The 18,731-nt window shown below is 39.0% G+C and overlaps 1 protein-coding gene across 1 annotated transcript in view; it reads right to left on the reverse strand.

Annotated features, from left to right (window-relative positions):
* Window positions 1-240: 240 nt before the first annotated feature.
* Window positions 241-18,731, reverse strand: part of CMTM8 (CKLF like MARVEL transmembrane domain containing 8) — a 36,791-nt gene continuing 18,300 nt past the window's right edge. Inside the window, exons 2-4 of the mRNA XM_075745739.1 lie at window positions 8,196-8,369; window positions 3,354-3,470; window positions 241-585 (exon numbers count right to left, since the gene is read on the reverse strand). Coding sequence (XP_075601854.1) covers window positions 502-585; window positions 3,354-3,470; window positions 8,196-8,369 — 375 coding nt within the window. The 3' untranslated portion in view covers window positions 241-501. The remainder of the gene's footprint in view (window positions 586-3,353; window positions 3,471-8,195; window positions 8,370-18,731) is intronic.

The following is an 18,731-nucleotide window of genomic DNA, read 5'->3' on the forward strand; positions in this document are numbered from 1 at the left end:
AATTTTACTCTGAAAAAAAAAAAAAGAAATTTAAAAAGCAACCTTCTACTCCCAGTTTACAAAACATGCACAGTTAGATCATTTGTTTATTTATTTTTAAAGTTTTGTGGGGGGGGGTTTGTTGCATAATGTCCCTTGTTATACATAAGAATGAGACAGTATCAATCTTAGTTTTGATTTCTAGCATTCAGTATCAAAAGTATACCTGTAACACTTAAAAAGTTACATTTACAAAATTGGCACATTGTCTGAGTAAGATTTATTAAAGCTTTAGTAATAACATCTATACACTGTCTAGAAAAATACCATGTTAATTTTAAAAACAGTATGAAATTTTATTATAGTACAAAGTCTGTTAGATGTCTCTAAAGATATTATAAATAATAATTTTAACCTCAAAATGTCAATTCTAACTGAAATGTTCACCCTCTTCCAAGTTTTTGTCAAAAGAATATAATCCTCAAGATATTTTGTACTGTAGAATTAATTTTAACAAAATATTTACTGCAAAGTTCGTGATCGCCAAGATACAAAGCTAAAGTACGTATTTCCAGCATAGCAGGAGGTAACCACGAAGGCAAAGAACTGTAGAGAGAAGGGAAAAAAATACATTAGGAAAAAATATATTTGAGAGCACTGTCACTTCTATGAAAAAAATAGTTATGGAATTTGGAAAAAGGAGAAGTAGCAGGCTGACTAAAACAGCACTCTTTCATCTCCTTGTACTTGAGTGGCCATCACAGTCAACACTGTATAAGTAAGCTTATATTATGCATAGAAATATGGGCCTAGAAGCAGACAAAACATGGCATATTTCATCTTTTATCTCCACATTATACTGCCTCAGTATGGATCTTCTAGACTGGACTCCCACCAATCCTATACTTGCACTGCTTTTAACATCAGTTGTTGGAAAGACTGAGGGATAGTCCATGGGACAGCGTGAGCTCAAGCTAACACTCCTGCACTGCCGCTATGTTCCAGGAATTGCCTACAGCCCACCTGTACCTCACTACAGCACACTGTGCATCAAAATCAATTTGTTTACAGAGGAAACTTGGACTCAGATGCAGGCCCAGGCATGTTCTCAAACAGCAGTACTGATTAGTTTACCAATTCTAGAGGTCCTCTACTAATGAATAAAGGTATTCCTCAGTGCAAATAACAGTGACAGTAACCATGCAGAGATATCAGTACTTTGTCAGAAATTGATTACAGAATAAGTCTTCTGTAGCAGGCCAGATTTATTTTATGTTTAAAGATTAAGAACTACACAGTATCAGTGGTGTTCCTTCTGCAGTCCTTGTAGCACAGGCACACAGAAACCAAAGAACAGCTGTGAACTATTTCAGTTGTACTGATAAAGTCCAATTCAGTGCCAGTGGTTAAGTTCCTGTTAATCGCTGTGTGTTGTTCAAAATAGACAATGTTCAAAATGGTCTTATGATAAGACCAGAGTGTCTTGTGCTCGTAACTGAACCAAATAAAGCTGACACTGCAAATAGGATTGACACTACTTTTCTTGGAGGTGAGTGGTGATAGGTTGAGAGGGAACAAAAGCAAGTTACAAGAAGGGAAATTTCAATTAGATATTGGGTGTGGGGGGAGGGAAATCACAATGAGAGTAGTCAAACATGGCAACAGAGGCTCAGAGACATTGTGGAATAGCCATCCTTGGAAATACTCAAAACTCAGGTGGACAAGGCCATGGTAGCCTGATACAAGTTAGCCCTGCTTCAAGGGGGGAGAGAGTTGGACCAGATGACCTCCAGAGATCCCTTCCAGCCTAAAAATATTTTATGATTCTACCAATGTTTCTTATTTATATACTGTCATTGGTCTGGGTAGGCACGTCAGCTCTGAGAGCAGGGCACTACTAAGTGTGCATACAGGCAGTAAATCCAACAGAGGACTCTTGGCAAGTCTTGCCTAATGTCAGTTTAATCTGTGGCACCAAAAACTGTAGATGATGATGTAAAATATTATTAAAATAGAAAAGTTATAGCATTCTTTTTTTCCAATAATTTTGTTTCTTATGAAAGAAAAGCTCCATCTAAAGCCTTTCTAACAGAAAAAAAACTGTTGGAGATAGATGATTCTCACAAACATCCATCCCTGAAACCCTTAATGGGTTCAGAAAGCAAGAATCTACATTTAATAGTTTATTTAGACAGTGCATTAGAAAAATACTATTAGGAGGTATTAGAAGAGATTCCAAATATCCCATGAGACACTGAGCATTCATGCATTTTGCATAAAACCTGAATCAGCATGGAAGCTTGTCTAACAGCAAGCAAGTTCCTGTCAACAGCAGTGGCTGAGTAACAGATCGATAGTTACGAACTGCCAAGAGGAGAAGATCCTGAACACCACTGAAGTGACAGGGACATAGTTATCCAATTCCCAAGACAAAAACAGAGCAGGTGTTCAAGTCTCTGTGTTTGTGCCATATACAATAAGCTTCACACAGAAGACAGGATTTGTGAATAGTTCAGAGAGGACAACTGCAGAAGCATGAACAGTCAGCAGAGTAGCTGCAATTTGGAATTACTCTATACAATTGAATTTGACTACTGTTACCATAACATGCAAAAAGTTCTTTTACAACTCCCTTAACTTAGCTAGAGAATGCATTCACCTACTCAGAAAGTGACAAGGCTCTTTAAAAGAAAGAAAAAAGAAAAAAAAAAGTTGTTTTTCACCCACATTGACTGACTGCTCTAGATTTCCAAATCTAAGTAGTAAGACAGTAATGTCAGACTAATTAATGATTTGCATCCACTTTAAAACACTGGGAAGTTACATGGTTTTTCAGGCATTTGCCCACCCAACTCAGAAGAAAGATTGAGGCTGTAAAAGGAAGTTCACTGTAGAAACAGCAATACATTTAGGATCTTCCCAGAGGTGCTGTATAGATGGCTGAACCCACAAAAAGCTGAAGGCACCTAATCCACATGTGTGCAAAGTTAGCTGAGTTAGTTTAAACTGCTTTTGAAGTTGTCCAAGTGCATTGAGGTGACTTGGTGCTCACCCAATCTATTTTGTCTACTCTAATGTGCAGGCTGTAACCTTTGCCAGAGAGCTAGTAATAAATGGGGACAAGGGAGGGAAAAGCAGTATGATCGTAAAAATATTACAACTTTTTCTGATATGACTGTCATCTGGTGGAATTTCTAGTCATCTCCAAGAACTATGAACTGAATGACAGCTACCTATAGGTTTTGTACATGAGCTTCTATATCAGTCTGCAGCTTTTCAAAATCCAGAATGCATTCAACCCGCACTTCCAGAGAGACTTCTTTTGATATAATTTTATTGGACATGGAACAGATTTAAACAAAAAATGAACTCACTGAAGAAGCTGCCCAGCTGTTGTAATTGTGACTGTCCAGTTCTTTAGTAACTGAAGATGCATCTACAATGGCAGCAATGAGGTACAAAATGAAGGCACTTCCATTAAAACACAGACCCTGTTGAAAAACCAGACAACATAAGTAAATAATATGCACATGCATTTGTTACCATTTTCTATTCCAACATTGTAAAGCTCTCATCTGAAATATAATGTACACATGCAATGTACACAAGAAATGTGACTCGACTATTTTTACCTTCTTCTAAGTTTCCATCTGTAAGATTAAAATTTAACTGATTATTTTGAAGATCCATAAACATTAAAGCACATTTTAGACGAACTGTTCTCTCCATCACACTAAATCCAGAAGAGTCTTAAAGCTTTTGTGCTGTGATTTTCCAAAAGTGATAATAAGGGCATAGTTTGGTTATCAGAATCTAAGTGTTAGGCAATAAGAATATGACACTGCATGGAAAAAAAAAAAAGAAACAAAATGAAACCAAACCACAATTTGATTATATTTCTAATCTACATGAAGATACACTGTAGCAATGAATGACTCATGGGTATATAAAGAACGTTTACAAAGTTTCCAAAACTTTGTTTTTCTCCGCTTTTGAAGGAGATAAAGAGGGTGTATTTTTTTCAGTCATATTCTTCCACCTTTCAGTACCTTTCCCTTCTGCCTGTTTTTGAGAGGCAAAGAAACAGATAAAGCCAAGGAGGAGAACACACTGAATGGACTACAGGGGTCATCAAGACCCATCCATGGCAGATGCTGCATTTTCTCTTCCAAGGAGCAGAGTTAATGTCTCAGGGTACATTACTAAGAAAGAAGCAAAGCAGATAACGTTGATCTCACATAACACTACAGAGAACAAAAAAGAACAGTTTGGGGGTTGCATGTGAGAGAGAGTAAGAAAGGAAGAGAGAAGGGAAGTCTGAGAAGATAAGAGATAGATAAAAAGGTGTGGGTGTGTGTGTGGGGGAGTGTGTGTTAAGTAATTTTAATACTTTGTCCTTTACTTACTCATTACTCAGTCATGATTATAGGAAATTCATTCTTATTTTTCAGAAAAATCCCCCAAAACTCCACCTTGCTACTTGTCTAAGGCATTTGACTTGGGCCATAAAATACACTTTTAGTTCACTGGTGCCACATTTAAGCGGAATACCTGTGACATGTTTTGTGCCTAGTTACAACTGCAGGAATTAGTAACTCAATTTAGACCAGGTGCTACTGTTGTACATTATCTGCTCCCTTCAGCCTCTGGCCCCATCTTCGCACTCCAGAGTATCACACAAATATCATAACCCTTAACTCTGTTGCCCTAGTTGTCTCTAAATGTTGCTATACTGGTGCAGCTCCAACTTACTAATTTCCATGGTAGGACCCAGTGGATGCTAGGAATATATGCCAATTATTCACTACTGAATTCACTAGTCACCAACTCTGGCAGCATCTAAAAAAAGAGCTGCAGCCTAAGAAAAGTTCAGAAGGCAGTGACAGCAGCCGTATCAACATCAGCAATTCCCCCTCATTGCACCAAAGTGGGGATTGACAGCTTGAAGTTGGTTGGTATGGAAGCTCCTCGCATCCATCTCCAGGACATTTCGTTCTGGCGGAGTTTACCTCAGACTCTGTGGCGTCTGGGACACTGCTGCATGCTCCTGTGACACACAGGGTCCAAAACTTTCTGAAGTGAAGCCATTCCCCAAACACCAGCTTTCTCAACTCCAGGTCCCTCCGGAGAGCAGCATGCTGTGCTGTCACCTGTTTACATTTTAGGCTTCAGGTCACCACTGCCTATACGAGACTTCCCATGCAAAAAGCCTTCTTACAGTTTTCAGAGCAGGCTGAAACCATGTCCTCCTGTGATTCCTAAGTCCTTGCAACTTCAGGGCATTTGGAAAGAGCCACTTGCTCACCTTTCCACAGAGAATTGTAGGCAGTGCCTCAGATGGAGTCCAAGGCTTGCCACTTGAGGTTTGATTCATACACTTAAAAATGAGTGGGGTTTATCTCACCTGTATCAGTTGATCTAATAAGAGGTATTATCTCTAGCCACAGATCTCACCTCTCTTGTTTTATCTGGGCATTACAGTAATAAAATATGAAACTGACAATTTTAGGATAAGATGCCAACAATTGGCAGGTTCAGGTGAACTCCTGTAAAAGCACTGACTTTCAAACTCCAAATTTGATCGCCTAGAGTATTTGTTGTTGTTATTTTTAGATTTCCCATTCCAAAAAGGCTCAATTACCCTGGAAAGCTACAAATCCCTGCAATATCTTGTCATGTAGAAAAGAAAAAAAGCACATAATTTTTGAGAAGTGCTGCTCTGGGAAATAACACTTTTGGGGAAGATGGAATGCAATGCAATCTGATTGGGCCCTTACTGCCAATATATTACTCAAACCAAATGGTTCACGCTAAATTGCCATCTGCTTCTTAAATTCAAATTTACCAGATTTTAAAAGCTTCCATTGATTGTTTTAGCAAAGAACTTGCACTATTAAGGAGAGTCAGTTTTGAAGCATATCCTTTGGGTTAATTTGCAGTAAAAGTAACTGCACTTTAAGCAATTTAGTAATGTGCTTAACCTGCAAAAAAGTGAATTTATGACAGAAGTCCAGATGTAGTTTAGGATACTGCATACAATAGGCACAGTTTGAGCTAACTGTCGCCTAAGGAGGCAGAGCAATAACTAGCAAAAACTAAAACTCAGGATACTTCAGAGAATAGGGGGAAGGTGGGCGTAAACTCACTCAAAAAAGTGAGTGCCAAGCTCTCTTGAATGAAGACATTAAAACATCTCTCTGAAAAAAGACCCAACATTCCTCTTGGCCAGGCAGGAGTGGCAGGGATCCAATTCAAAGGCTGTTCCCAAAGCTCTTCTAATACCTTAGGGCAAAACAAGCTGGAATGCAAACATCTTTTATTTATTGTGAATTTGTTTTCTCTTCGTATTACCCTTTAATATAAAAGGAGACTACCTTTTGGACCTACATTTATGTGATCTTATCTACAATATGTTTAGAGCAAGAAATACACTCACTATGAAGTAGAAACAAATCAAATACTCCAGCTTGTCTACCATACAGATGAGGGGCAACTCATTTATGTGCAGCTGTTGTCTGATAATAGTGTTGAACTAATGAAAGAGGGGTAATGACTAAAGCTGTATCCAAATGGATACAGAGATCCTTTCCCTTCGAATGTACTTTACTTACATCTAGTGAAATGAGGAAAAAACCCACACCTTTAAATGTACCCAGACACATTACTGCTGTAATTGAAATAATCCAACATTTCTATAGCAGTGTTACAGCCTTAATGATAATTGCTGGTCATGAAACTTGAAAACAGAGTTTTCAATTACCTGAACATAATCCTGGTTGTTCTTATTAGCAATTGCTATAGCTGGCTATTTATTACAGCAGCAAATGGGAAGACAAAAACAAAAGAGTATTCAATTTTAGTCATGTACACAGTATAGCTGATAACAAGCTGTTTGCAATACAGAAGTCAAATATATTTTATCATAGAAACAACAGAATTCTAGTCAATAACCTTTAGCTAGTTAAAAAAAAACCAAAAACCAAAAAACCACAGTATCTCACTATAATCAGACAAATGCAAAGCTAAAATTTATAATTCTTGGATGGGTCACAAATAGCCAGTTGGCTGAGATGACAATGACTTTTTAGGATCTATTACCCTGAACGCTAGCCTGTTATGAGAATCACATGTTGAGAGGTACAGCTAGCCAGGTTTGTTCAAACCACAAAAACTGGACCTGAATTTCAAGTGTCTGTGAAATTTCTCTGTAATTACCTTAGCTGTTTACCTGACTTGCATTAAGTCTTGAGCTAAAAGCAAAGTATTACATGGCATGTATTTTACATATATATAACACTAATTTTCAGCACTGTCCTGGTTTCAGCAGGCATAGAGTTAATTTTCTTCCTAGCAGCTGGTATAGTGCTGTGGTTTGGATTTAGGATGAGAATAATGTTGATAACACACTGATGTTTTTAGTTGTTGCCAAGCAGTCAAGGACTTTTCAGCTTCTCATACTGGCCTGCCAATGTGGCGGGTGCACTAGGAGCTGGGAGGGGACACAGCCAGGACAGCTGACCCAAACTGGCCAGAGGGATATTCCATACCATATGACGTCACGCTCCACATATAACCGGGGGGTTGGCCAGGAGGCAGGGCAGCTTATGGTCTTGCTAAACGTCAACTTCGGGTGATGATAGGGGTGGGGACAGTGAGCAAATGGCGGTGTGGTTGTTTTAGCTGCCTGCCAGGTTAAACCACAAGCACCATTTTCACAGTAGGCTATATATGGCTTGTCAAACTGTTGCTACATCTGAAGGACCTTTGCTTTTACTTTAGCAGAGGAAGACTCGTGTTTTAAGAGCCAGGGTCCCACTTCCAATTCATGGTGTTGATTCAAGTAGGGATTTCTGCTATTTAAGCCATATGGCTAGGTGTGTTAGCTCTGAGGCAGTAACAGACTCATTCTTCATGAGATGTAATCACTACAGGGAGAAAGAGAGGCCACTGTGCATAAGTATCAGTCACACGCACATTATTAAAAATCAAGTCACTACATCAACTGCTGAACAAAATGGTGAAACATCACAGGAAAAGTGTTTTAAAAGTGTGTGGGTAGCATGAAGGTTAAACACTGCAGGTATGCAGACACACAGTATTTAGGGAAAAATTTGCAAAAAAGCACGAGTTTGTTAACTACACCCATAAAATGCATCAATATTTTATTCTCTTCATAACCCAGCAAATCTGAAAAAACAAAGAATGGGTGTATTTACCACTGTGGTCCATGGCACCTGGGGGATCCTGGTGTAGGTCATTGTCATATAGATGATCAGAAAGAAGACGGTGAGAACCCAGTAAAACACAGCTACAAACATCACCCAGCCAAAGGCCGGATATAGGAAATATTCTGTTCCAGCAATCAGGGTCCACACCAGCAGCCCTAATACCTGCAAAAGTTAAGGAGAAGAAAGAAAACCGTTACACAGTCTTAAACCTCATACATTTGTTCTAGGTCAAGGAACACCACCACTGCCATTCACATAACCATTTGATGCACTCAGTTGGGATGCTACACTAACAGAATACTAATCTAACAAAACAGTAGAACATATAAAACTGGTTTTGCTGCGGCAGGATGTCACAAAGGGAAAAGCAGAACAAGGCATCTTGGCGTTGATTTAGTTCATCTTTAACTATTATGGAGCTGTACTTCCAGTGGTTTTACAGCTAGCTCAAAAGGATTGCTTATTATAGCCTACAAGCTTACATGCATGAAGGTAAATGCTATTATTTTGCAGTCAGTGAAGTCACTTTAGAAACAGAAGCCCACGAAGGACCACTGGGATCTTCAGGTCCTATCTGCCACAATCACAGGTAATGGAGTAGTTGGGGTCTAGTTCAAAACGGTCCACAAAACACCTGCTCTGTGGACTGGCAGGCACCATAGACACAGAACAACTCCTAGGACCTTATTATAAAAGTCCTAAGACCTTACTATAAAAGGTAGTAGTAAAATATCAACAGCCACCACTGCTGTAGGATGCTACTGGACCACAACAGGTCAGGTTGGGAATGTCATTATATTGCACAGTTCTTAAAATACCTCCCAAGTGACCTGATTCCAAGTAGTAGACAAGAACTCACACTCAAGCAAAGTCCTCAAGCCAACTGGTACGGGGTAAAAAAAACCAACCTTCCTCCTGATCCTGAATCTGGCAATCTGTTTGCATTTAAGACATGCAGAAATGCATGAACCAGAAAGTTTAACATACTCTCTCCAGTTTTCTCTAGTGGTAGGTGATCTCCAATGCATTAAGGGGGATGAGGAGCAAACAAAACAGAAGCCAAGCCATGTGCCACAGGAAGAAAAGTTGTGTGTTTTGCAAGTTGTCCAGCAATTAGAAAAATCTTAATTATAAAAAGAAAGGCATATTTGATACCTTAAAAAAAAAACCCAAACAAACCCAAACCCCCACACTTTACTGGAGTCAGATTTGGGAGCTAAAATTCTTATCTTTGAAACAAGGGTTATCTCTTTCTGCTATTCATACTATGGTAAAACTGCCTAGCAATGAGAAATGAAAGGAAGACAAAATTAAAGCAAATAGCAACACACTTATTTAACACACAACAGCCATAGCAGGACAGACTAATGAACCTTCTACCCCAATATTCTGTCTCCAGCAGTGGCTAATAACAGATGTCTGAAGAAAAATATTAAGAATAGCCCATACAATAGTAATATTTTCTTGGACTACCTTCCTCAGCTCCCAGGAATGTGCAGTGGTGGGACTTCCTGAGACTACAGTGGTATCTTTGTAATCAATAGTCCTTGACAGAAGATGGTTTTGCTATAGCTTCATTTGCACAAAAGCTAATCCCATTCCCATGCAAGTTGTTGGTCATGGTCCCATTTACTTTTCTATTGCAGAACTGAACATGTAATCATTAATGATAATCTCTAAATGTTATATACAAGACAAAACTATACTGTTAAACAAAAGTTTATTGTAATTGGTCCTGCTAACTTTCAGAAGTTAGCTGGTATCTGTTTATTTTGTCTTCAATTCATCTTCCAAATTGCCACCCAAACATAATTCTGCCTGCAATTTGTTGTCTTGTGCGTTCACAGTATATTCCGGTATATTATTTGTACATTCATCCACATCTGCACCATGCATACATAAAGCAGTGCACAAATGTCTGTTCCACTTCTCTGTGTGTGTGTGTGTCTCGTAATATAGAAGGCACATAACGGTCTTTTTAAGAGCATTTTTTCACCGTTTTCACCAACTCAGCAGTTCCTCTTTTATAGGAAGCCCTAAAACTTGCCTGGACTGGGAGAAAAATTCCTACTTTCCACAGCACACCAGGGGAGGGCAGCATTGCCTCACGAGAATAGTTCAAATAGCATTAACTCTGTAGTTTAAAACGCACGCTATTCTTTAGTGCAAAGTTATCAGTTCAGCAATGCTTCCCATAGTTCATTTCTAGTTCCAACAACATTTTACTAATAGTAGCAATTCAGTTAATAATGTCTCAAATTACACGAACTACCCCTGATTAGATTAAAAAACAATTCGATTTTAGTGTAACAACTGCTTTAAGATTAAACAATCTTGTTAGACTATTTAGGTAACAAAATACCATTTTGTTAGGATACAAAGTTGCTTTTCATTGTGCCCGACTAGTTTAATCCAACTTTAAATTCATCATCCAGAAATTATACCAATGAATAATTGGTCTCATGCTTGATAAATAATTACTAAAGACAGATTTGTCCTAGATCTGACTGTCTAGTAAAATACCAAGAACAGAAACTTTGCACATGAGACAAAGAAAACAAAGAAATTAAACATCATTGAACACCATAACCTACTGACAAAAGTGTTGGTTTCTAGAAAGCTTTTAAAAATAAAAGCAGACTTTCATAAAAAGCACAGGAGTATGAAAAATGCTTAATACTAAATTCAACACAAATAAGATTGATAAGGACACCTCAGCTTGTATAATGGATTATTTCTGGAAAGAGTAAAAACTTCACAAGTAGCAAATTATTAAAATTAAAAAGGAAAATTTTGAGGTTACATGAGACCACTAATCTTACATTACCACACAACAAAGCTAGCAGGATATTAACTAGAGCACTGGTATTCTCACTGCTCACTTTTTTCCAGTAATATTCTAACCTGGTGTTATCACCCTTCTTTCAGGATCATTTTAACATTTAAGTGGCTGTACATCTCATGTATCCTAAAGAATTGCTTTTAATGTGTGTTTTTAGCTAGCCCATATCAATGCAGAACAATTTATCTAAGCAATTGAGATGCACCACGGATGTTACAGATTTATATTCTTAAGCAGTTCTTGGTTCATACGCATCGTAACTTTGATGGGTTGCATATTAGAGCGCGTCTGACATTTTCAGTTAGATCCAGATACTCTTACTGCATATTACTGGAGCTGACAGGCTGAAATAATATTTCAGATTTCTTGATTAGACTTGAAAAGGTCAGATCAGCTCATGGTCAACAATTCACTCTGTGTGTAGTTAAATGATATGGCAAATGGTTTTATTGCATATGTAAACATATGCAATAAATTGATTTAAAGTTCACACTGGCCGTCAGCATCTACAAAATACCTAAGGAGTCAAAGGAACATAGACATCTAGACAAGTCTTTTGTGATTAGCTTGTCTTCTCAGCATGTTAAATACTGAAATAGCTTCTGCGGTGTTAAAAGCCTGTCTTGTAATACTCTGACTCTCCCTTACGTTACACATTTGCTGTTCAACAGATCAGTGCAAACTGGATGACACTTGTGCATCTGCTGGAGCTGAGAATGCCACTTTTCTTGCTGATTTGATAACAAATCTCCCCACCAGGAATAACTGGACTACATTCAAATGCCATCTCAATGAGCATCTAGCGTATAGAATCTGGCAAGTGAGCAATAGGTATGCGATACAGTAAAGCAAAGACCAGAAACGGCAAAGGAGTGCCCACAGTATTTCAGCATGCACAGACAGTACACAGCTACCTTCACTGCTTCAGATCAGCTGAAAGACAAGGGAGAAAGCTCCATTCAGTAACTGGGAAAGGCCAGTATCTCCTTATAATCAGGTATGCTAGAATATATTAGTAATAGCTAAGTGTTTGATTTTAATTTATGAGCAAGTGAGAATATGCTTATTTAGAGTTACAGAAGCATACTACCATCCTGTCAAAAACAACTCTGAGAAAGGAAGGAAAAAGCATCAAGACCGAAGAAAATAACACATGCATGTGGTAGCTGATGAAAGGGGATGCTGGGTCATTAGACTAAACTGGTCCAGTGTTTCAAGTCAGATGAGAGACAGGGAGTTCACTCATCAGTAAATGATAAAAGGTAAGCAGTTTTCCCTTGTTTACTGCAGTCTCTGATTTTACCTTGGATATCTATTTTGTGATCATTTAGCTGCTGTTTGATCAGGTACCTCCATTACTAGAATGCATTAATATCTTAAATTTACTAACACATACTTCAGCAGCTGGCAGATACCATAAAAAAGAAATACCTTTGCAGCAAAGTCCAATTGAGTGTGCAGGTTTAAAATTAGATGCTTAACTGCATATTCAAACCCTTAAATAAGTGCAATAATTTTTCCACAGTGCCAAGAATTTCAAAAGTATCAGACTATTTAGTCACTTAAAAAAAAAAAAGCGCTTTGTCACCAAGTAGATAAGACACATCTTGTCTCATATCGCTGGTACAAGTCAGCAGGTACGAGCTTGAATCTGTGTATCCAGGTTTGCATTTTGAAGCAGCTTAAAAACTGCAGAACTGAATTTGTACTTGCAAACTGTATTTAAAAAGCCTATGATGTAGTGGCTTTTCTCCAGTGACACTAGCATTACAAATTCTGCAGCATTCATCTTTACCAGTTAACTCAGCAGCACAGTTAAAAATGTTTATGCATCTCTTTCAAAGGAAAAAAAAAGTCATTGTGGCAGAACTGACAGGGAGTCTAGTTTCATGAAATAAAAAAAAGAAAAAACAAGAAAAAGTATTTGGCACGTTTGCTTGAAGCTTTTCCTGCTGTTCTTCCTAGAGAAGCTTCCTAGGACCATTTCAGTTCTCTGTATGCATAAGTATTGTAGGATTTATACAGAGTTGCTACTGGCACAGATGGAAATGATGGTAGGAGGAAACCAGAAGAGTTGTGCATTTGCAGCAACAGTTGCCTCCTGTATTCAAGCCACCTAAATATGGACAGAATCCAGCAAGTAGAAAGCAAGCCATCTTTCCTTTCTTTCTTCTAGTCATAAATCTCCTTTCTCGAGAAGGAGAGACCATTCTCAGTTATTACACATCATTATTTCATTACTAAATCACAAGTTAGGAGCTACCTCAGCAGCAGCACAAGCAGCGTACGAATGTCTCAACCATCATCCTTTTCTTCCCTTGGCTACTCCCTGCATGTAAAAAAATAATTAAAAAAAAAAAAAAATCCCAGGGATTTTTCCTCCTGCGTGCAGGGAGAGCATGAACATTTCTTATGCCTGCTCCCTAGTTTCTTATCTCACCTTTCATGGCCCTTGGGAAGACAAGGTTGGAGATGTTTTTCATCAGGCTCTAAGGTAAGCAAGGATCCCCGAGGGCAGCCAGACCAGCAGTTCTGCACTATAGGGGCTCCCCTTATTTGATGTAGATTAGTCAACCACCCCTTGGGTGTTTGTAAGCATTTGGTAAGATTAACAAACTATCTTCAAAACCTGTCATGTCACAGATCACACGGCAAAACACAGGATCTTATACTGTGAAACAAAATATTGGGGGGGGGAGGGGAGAATACCTAAAGAGAAAAAAAAAAAAATGGGGGGAAAAAAGGGCATTCCTCCTCTATTGTTCCTGGACAACATGCCCAGGACCGTAAGTCGTAAGAACAGGCAGATTTAATTGTCTTACATTTGACAGATACAGAATTTTTTTTTTCTTCCAGAGATAGCTATATAGAGTAAATGTTTGCACTGCATTTAAACAATCTCTTTAAACCAGAGGGTTTGTGCTCTCATAACACGATCTATGAATTGATATACAACAATTCTGCCTTCTGCCACTAGAGAGAGCACAATTATTACTTTTTTTTTTTTTTTTTTAAGAAAAATGTTTTACAAGGGGGCACTGACACAGGCTTCAGATGCCCAGCAGAAATATCAAAGGGGTGATTTGCATACAGTGCCAAACCCCCGCAGATTGAAAGGGATCACTCGAAATAAGCGATACATATACAGAAATCTGCACAAAGCAACTTTGATAGGTTCACTTCCATACTGGGTAAAAAAACAAACTACCCAAAATAGGGATCATTTATTCGTTTTACTTTAAAAAAAAACCCAAACAAAACCAAAACAAACCCCACCAAAACCACACAAAAACAACATAAAAAACCCAAACCCAAAAAAATCTTCCCCATTATTTAAAAAAATGTGGTTTAATGTCCATGGAGGAAAAATGCCTGAGACAAAAATATGGCGAAAGCCTACAGGCACCAGATAAGTCAATCAAATATCAATCCAGACTAAAATACAAAATATAAAAATCTTGCTTGTGCTGCAGTCAGAGAAGAGGTGATAAACATGTTTTAAAACTCAGCTTTTAAAACAGGAAGGATTCAAACTTCAATAAGATTTCTGTTAACACTGAGTAAAAATGCAAAGACAAGCAAATTAAAAAACATCTTCCAGCTACATTCTTTAGAGAGATAAGATCCTTGCTTAAGTGTCTTTGAAATTTCAAGGACCATGTTAGTGTGCTCTGTAATAATCTAATCAACACATTGCCTTAGACTACTGCTTCTCTTTCCCAGTCTCAAACACTTTTTTAAACACAAAACATTGCAATGAGTTGACAGCAGTCAACTACTACGATTCCCCTCCTCATTACTGACAACACTGTATACCTGTTTTCCTCCATACACATTCGGTGTTATCAGCAGTTGGAAGCATTTATCTTGCTAAGAGCTCCTCGATGGAGGAAAGCTTTGTGATTTGTCCAGACTGTCTTCTGGTGAGACAGTCCCGTAGGAGAGAACTCGGGTGCTAGGCAGGAAAAAAATTCCTTTGAATTCTGGACCTTTTTGCAGGTTGTACACCAAATGAAAAAAAGGCTGTGACTTGCTGGGGCTTTGCCTGCCTAACAAAATCCAAAAATCCACAGTGCTTGCATGCCAGTGCTCATAATAGACATATTAATGAAGTAATTGTATCATTTATACAGTACAACTCCATGTCAAACTGAGCAGCAGCTACAGAACTCCAGTCTCTCCTACCTTTGAAAACATTTGTCATAAAACTGTGCAAAATTCAGTCTCTTCTACTTCTAGAGAATTTTTTAAAATGCCTGAATACCTTTTAAAATATTTTCATGCAATTAATTTCAGTGTTGAATCTTCCCACAAGTTTTCAAACTTTCTGTCACACTCTTGGCTCCGTGGCAGCGCCAGCAAGCACCCCTCACAGCAGGCTAAACATGAGGGCTTCAAACAGCGGCAACGCAAACCATCACTTGAGAGAAACCCCTCCCCAGAGGTGTTTTTTTTAGGGTAGCTTTCATGAGAAAGAACTACTGGAAGCAGCAAGGGCCAAAACATGCTCCAGAAGTACGTCTTCACTAAAGATTAGACTCTCTTACTCATGAGTTTAGTCCAAAACCTATTACAAGCTCCTGATCTGGGCTTGAAGTAGGTCAAAGCCCACTGGTAGACATTTCATTCAATAGGGAGCATGCCTGTTCCGGAGTGAGAATTCAGATCAAGCCCTTCAACAGCTGACGGACCTCCAGTGCCTCTCACACAGCTCCATAGAACAGGGAAGTTCTCCCACACCTACCCCAGTTCCCCAGGAAAGAGTCCAAGAATGCCTTCACCTAAAGAACCAAGGGCCAGACCTCTCCACACTCGAGCCAGTAAAGAAGGGCTAGTCCTGATGTTCAGACTGTGATACTCATTATCCAGATCAGCCATGCAGTGAGGATCTACTGAACTGGCCACGGCACGCATAAATAAGGGTTATCAGCTTGCACTTACAAAAGGATTCACACCAAGAGGCAAAGCTAGCTTGCAAGAGCACCCAAGAAACTATAAAGTCTCACTGGGAAGGGTAGAGAGAGGGAGGCAGTTAGTCGCCGGCATGCAAGTGGGAAACTGATTTTTCTGATTGCAATACTGCAGTGCTGTCCAGGCATAAAGACAATAGTACCCGAGCAAAATGCAATAGTACACCCTAATTTCATGTTACCTTAATGAATCTACTGCCTGTTAAAATGAATAAATGACAAAGGTACTCCTTCTCTAGCCTCCACTGATCTCACTGCAACTCATGCGTGAGGAGTCTTCTGTGATATGGCGCTCCAGCTCACTGCAACTGATAGCCGAGAAAAACAACTCGGGGGTAGGAAAGAGTAAGGAAACTGTACTGTCCATCCCAGGAGTGTATTACAATGCTCAAATGTTGCTTCACCTGAGAAATATGCATGGAATGTGTGAGACCGGAGCTAACACCAGTAACACAGACCAAATGGAGGTAGCTTAAAGTAAAAAAGCAAGAGATGTTTTCTGAAAAACAAACTGTCCCACCTCCCATCAAAATTGTGAAATCACTACAAAAGAGTTTATTTCTTACAGTTTCTCAGGAAGTTTTGTCTGAAAAAATAACTAGAGGTAGGGTAGTGGATATTCAGAAGGTAAACAAGAAATAAGACTGTGCTTGGGTTCTAAATTTTGTTCCATGTGATCAAAAACATCGCAACCAAAGATAAGAAACTGTTAGGGAAAAGAATAAAATAACAAAAACTCCACCAAACAGAATACATGACAGTGCTTTATAAATTAATGGTGTACCCACGCATTGAATATCTTTTGTTCATTCTTCTCTCTCATTTCTAAAATGATTCAGTTGGATTATGCAAGGCACAGAGAATGGCTCCTGCAAGACAAGAAAGTTAAGGTTGGAAAAAAGATGAGTCCAGTTTTCTGTTGAAAACTGAAGGAGGATATGACAGAAGTCTGCAGAATAGCAGGTGGCACAAAGAAGGGAACTAGGACTGGATTAGGACTTGTGACACAAGAAGCATCCAGCTAAATTATCAGGCAGAAAGTTGAAAAACCATCAGAAAGAAGTGGTGTTTAAAAAAAAATAAATCAAGAATAAGAATTAAAAATACATAACCAAATTACAGAATTCATCGCCACAGGAAACATCATATACACTCCTGTAAGACAGATCAGCCCTATCTGTATATATTACCCATACACACGATAGCCAAGATGCAACCTTCAGCTCTGGAAATTCCTAAATATGCAGTTCGCTAGAAGCTAGAAAACTACAGCAGAGAAGGATCTTGCCATATGTTCTGCTTCTTACAGTCCTCCCTATGTTTTCAATACCAGTCATGATCAGACATTGAATACCGGATTAAACAGACTACCGGCCAGAACCATTACAACCACCATTACTAACTTCAGGTTTTAATTTGCCTTGCTTTCCTGCTGGAGACCCTGGCAACCGAAGCCAGGAAGCTGCAAAAGTGTTAATAGAATAGGATGGGATGACTACTGGCCACATCGATATACCATTTGTTTCTAAATTAGAATTATGAGGAAGAGTCTCAAGCAATGGTGAAGAAACTGGCTTGAATTATATCATCATAAAATCCATCTTCTCAGCAGAGCAGTGGTTGATCATTAACAGGTCATTAAAATGTGTACAAAGCATAAAGATTGGTCCTTGTCCCAGGGCACTTTCCACATTAAATGTTTTAAGGTTTTTGAGGGCTGCATTCAGGAGCACACTACTGTTTACTGATGCCTGTAAATTCTAACTTAACACTTGTGGATCTGCATGCACAGAGACATTTATATAGGTTACTGTGCACTAGGCATACATTAACTTATGCACCTTGGCTAACACAGTGCTAGCCATCATTTTACCTACATAGCCACAGCAGAAGACACGGCCTCATCTTTGCCCATAATGTTCTATTGCCTGATTAAAGTACCTTTATGCAGAATACAGCGAGATGGGCCTGTCCCAGGTCAGTCAGGAGAAACACCTGCAACCAGCCTCAGAGCTGCTGCAGCCGACCAGGAACACGCTGGTTACTGCTATCAGCAGCTCCATCAGGGCCACACAGTTTAATGTAAAAATAAAGAGGGGTGGTGCAAAATGTCACTGAAGACAAACAGCCTGTCCTAAAAAACACTTACCTCTCCACAAGGGCACCCAGTGAAACAGTTGGAAGGCAATGCCCTCCACAGTGCTTAATCTCTAAACGTGACCTCAACGTGAGACCGCCTGACCTCTTATGTAGCAATCATGAGGGATGCAAATGAAAGGAACGCTGTTGCTCCCTTTTTCTTCCACTTCAGTAAGGCCTGGCTGCATCAGGGGTTACTCACACCACCTAGCATTTCCCAAAAAGAAATTGTTCAGCAATGCTGTTGATTTCAAATGCGCTGTCTCCACAGCTTCCTGACAGAGTTGGGAGAAGTGGTGCTGCTACGGCAAACACCGTGGTATCACGGAGCTGGGAATTACTCACTAGAATTCCTGCTATGCTTTGCTGTTCAGCAGCGGAGAAAGGAAAACAGAAAGTAATAGCATATTAGATCCAAACATCTGGATCCACCTGCCTGAAAAGACAGATTCAATTACTTTCTGAGGAAATTTTCACTTAATGCTGCTTCTGAGTATGAATTTTAAAGCAGACAATTACACAGCAAAATAGTCACAGAGACACACATGGCACAGGATACATATTTTTCTCTTT

The sequence above is a fragment of the Balearica regulorum genome, chromosome 2 (assembly GCF_011004875.1).
Source record: "Balearica regulorum gibbericeps isolate bBalReg1 chromosome 2, bBalReg1.pri, whole genome shotgun sequence".
Lineage (NCBI taxonomy): Eukaryota > Metazoa > Chordata > Aves > Gruiformes > Gruidae > Balearica > Balearica regulorum.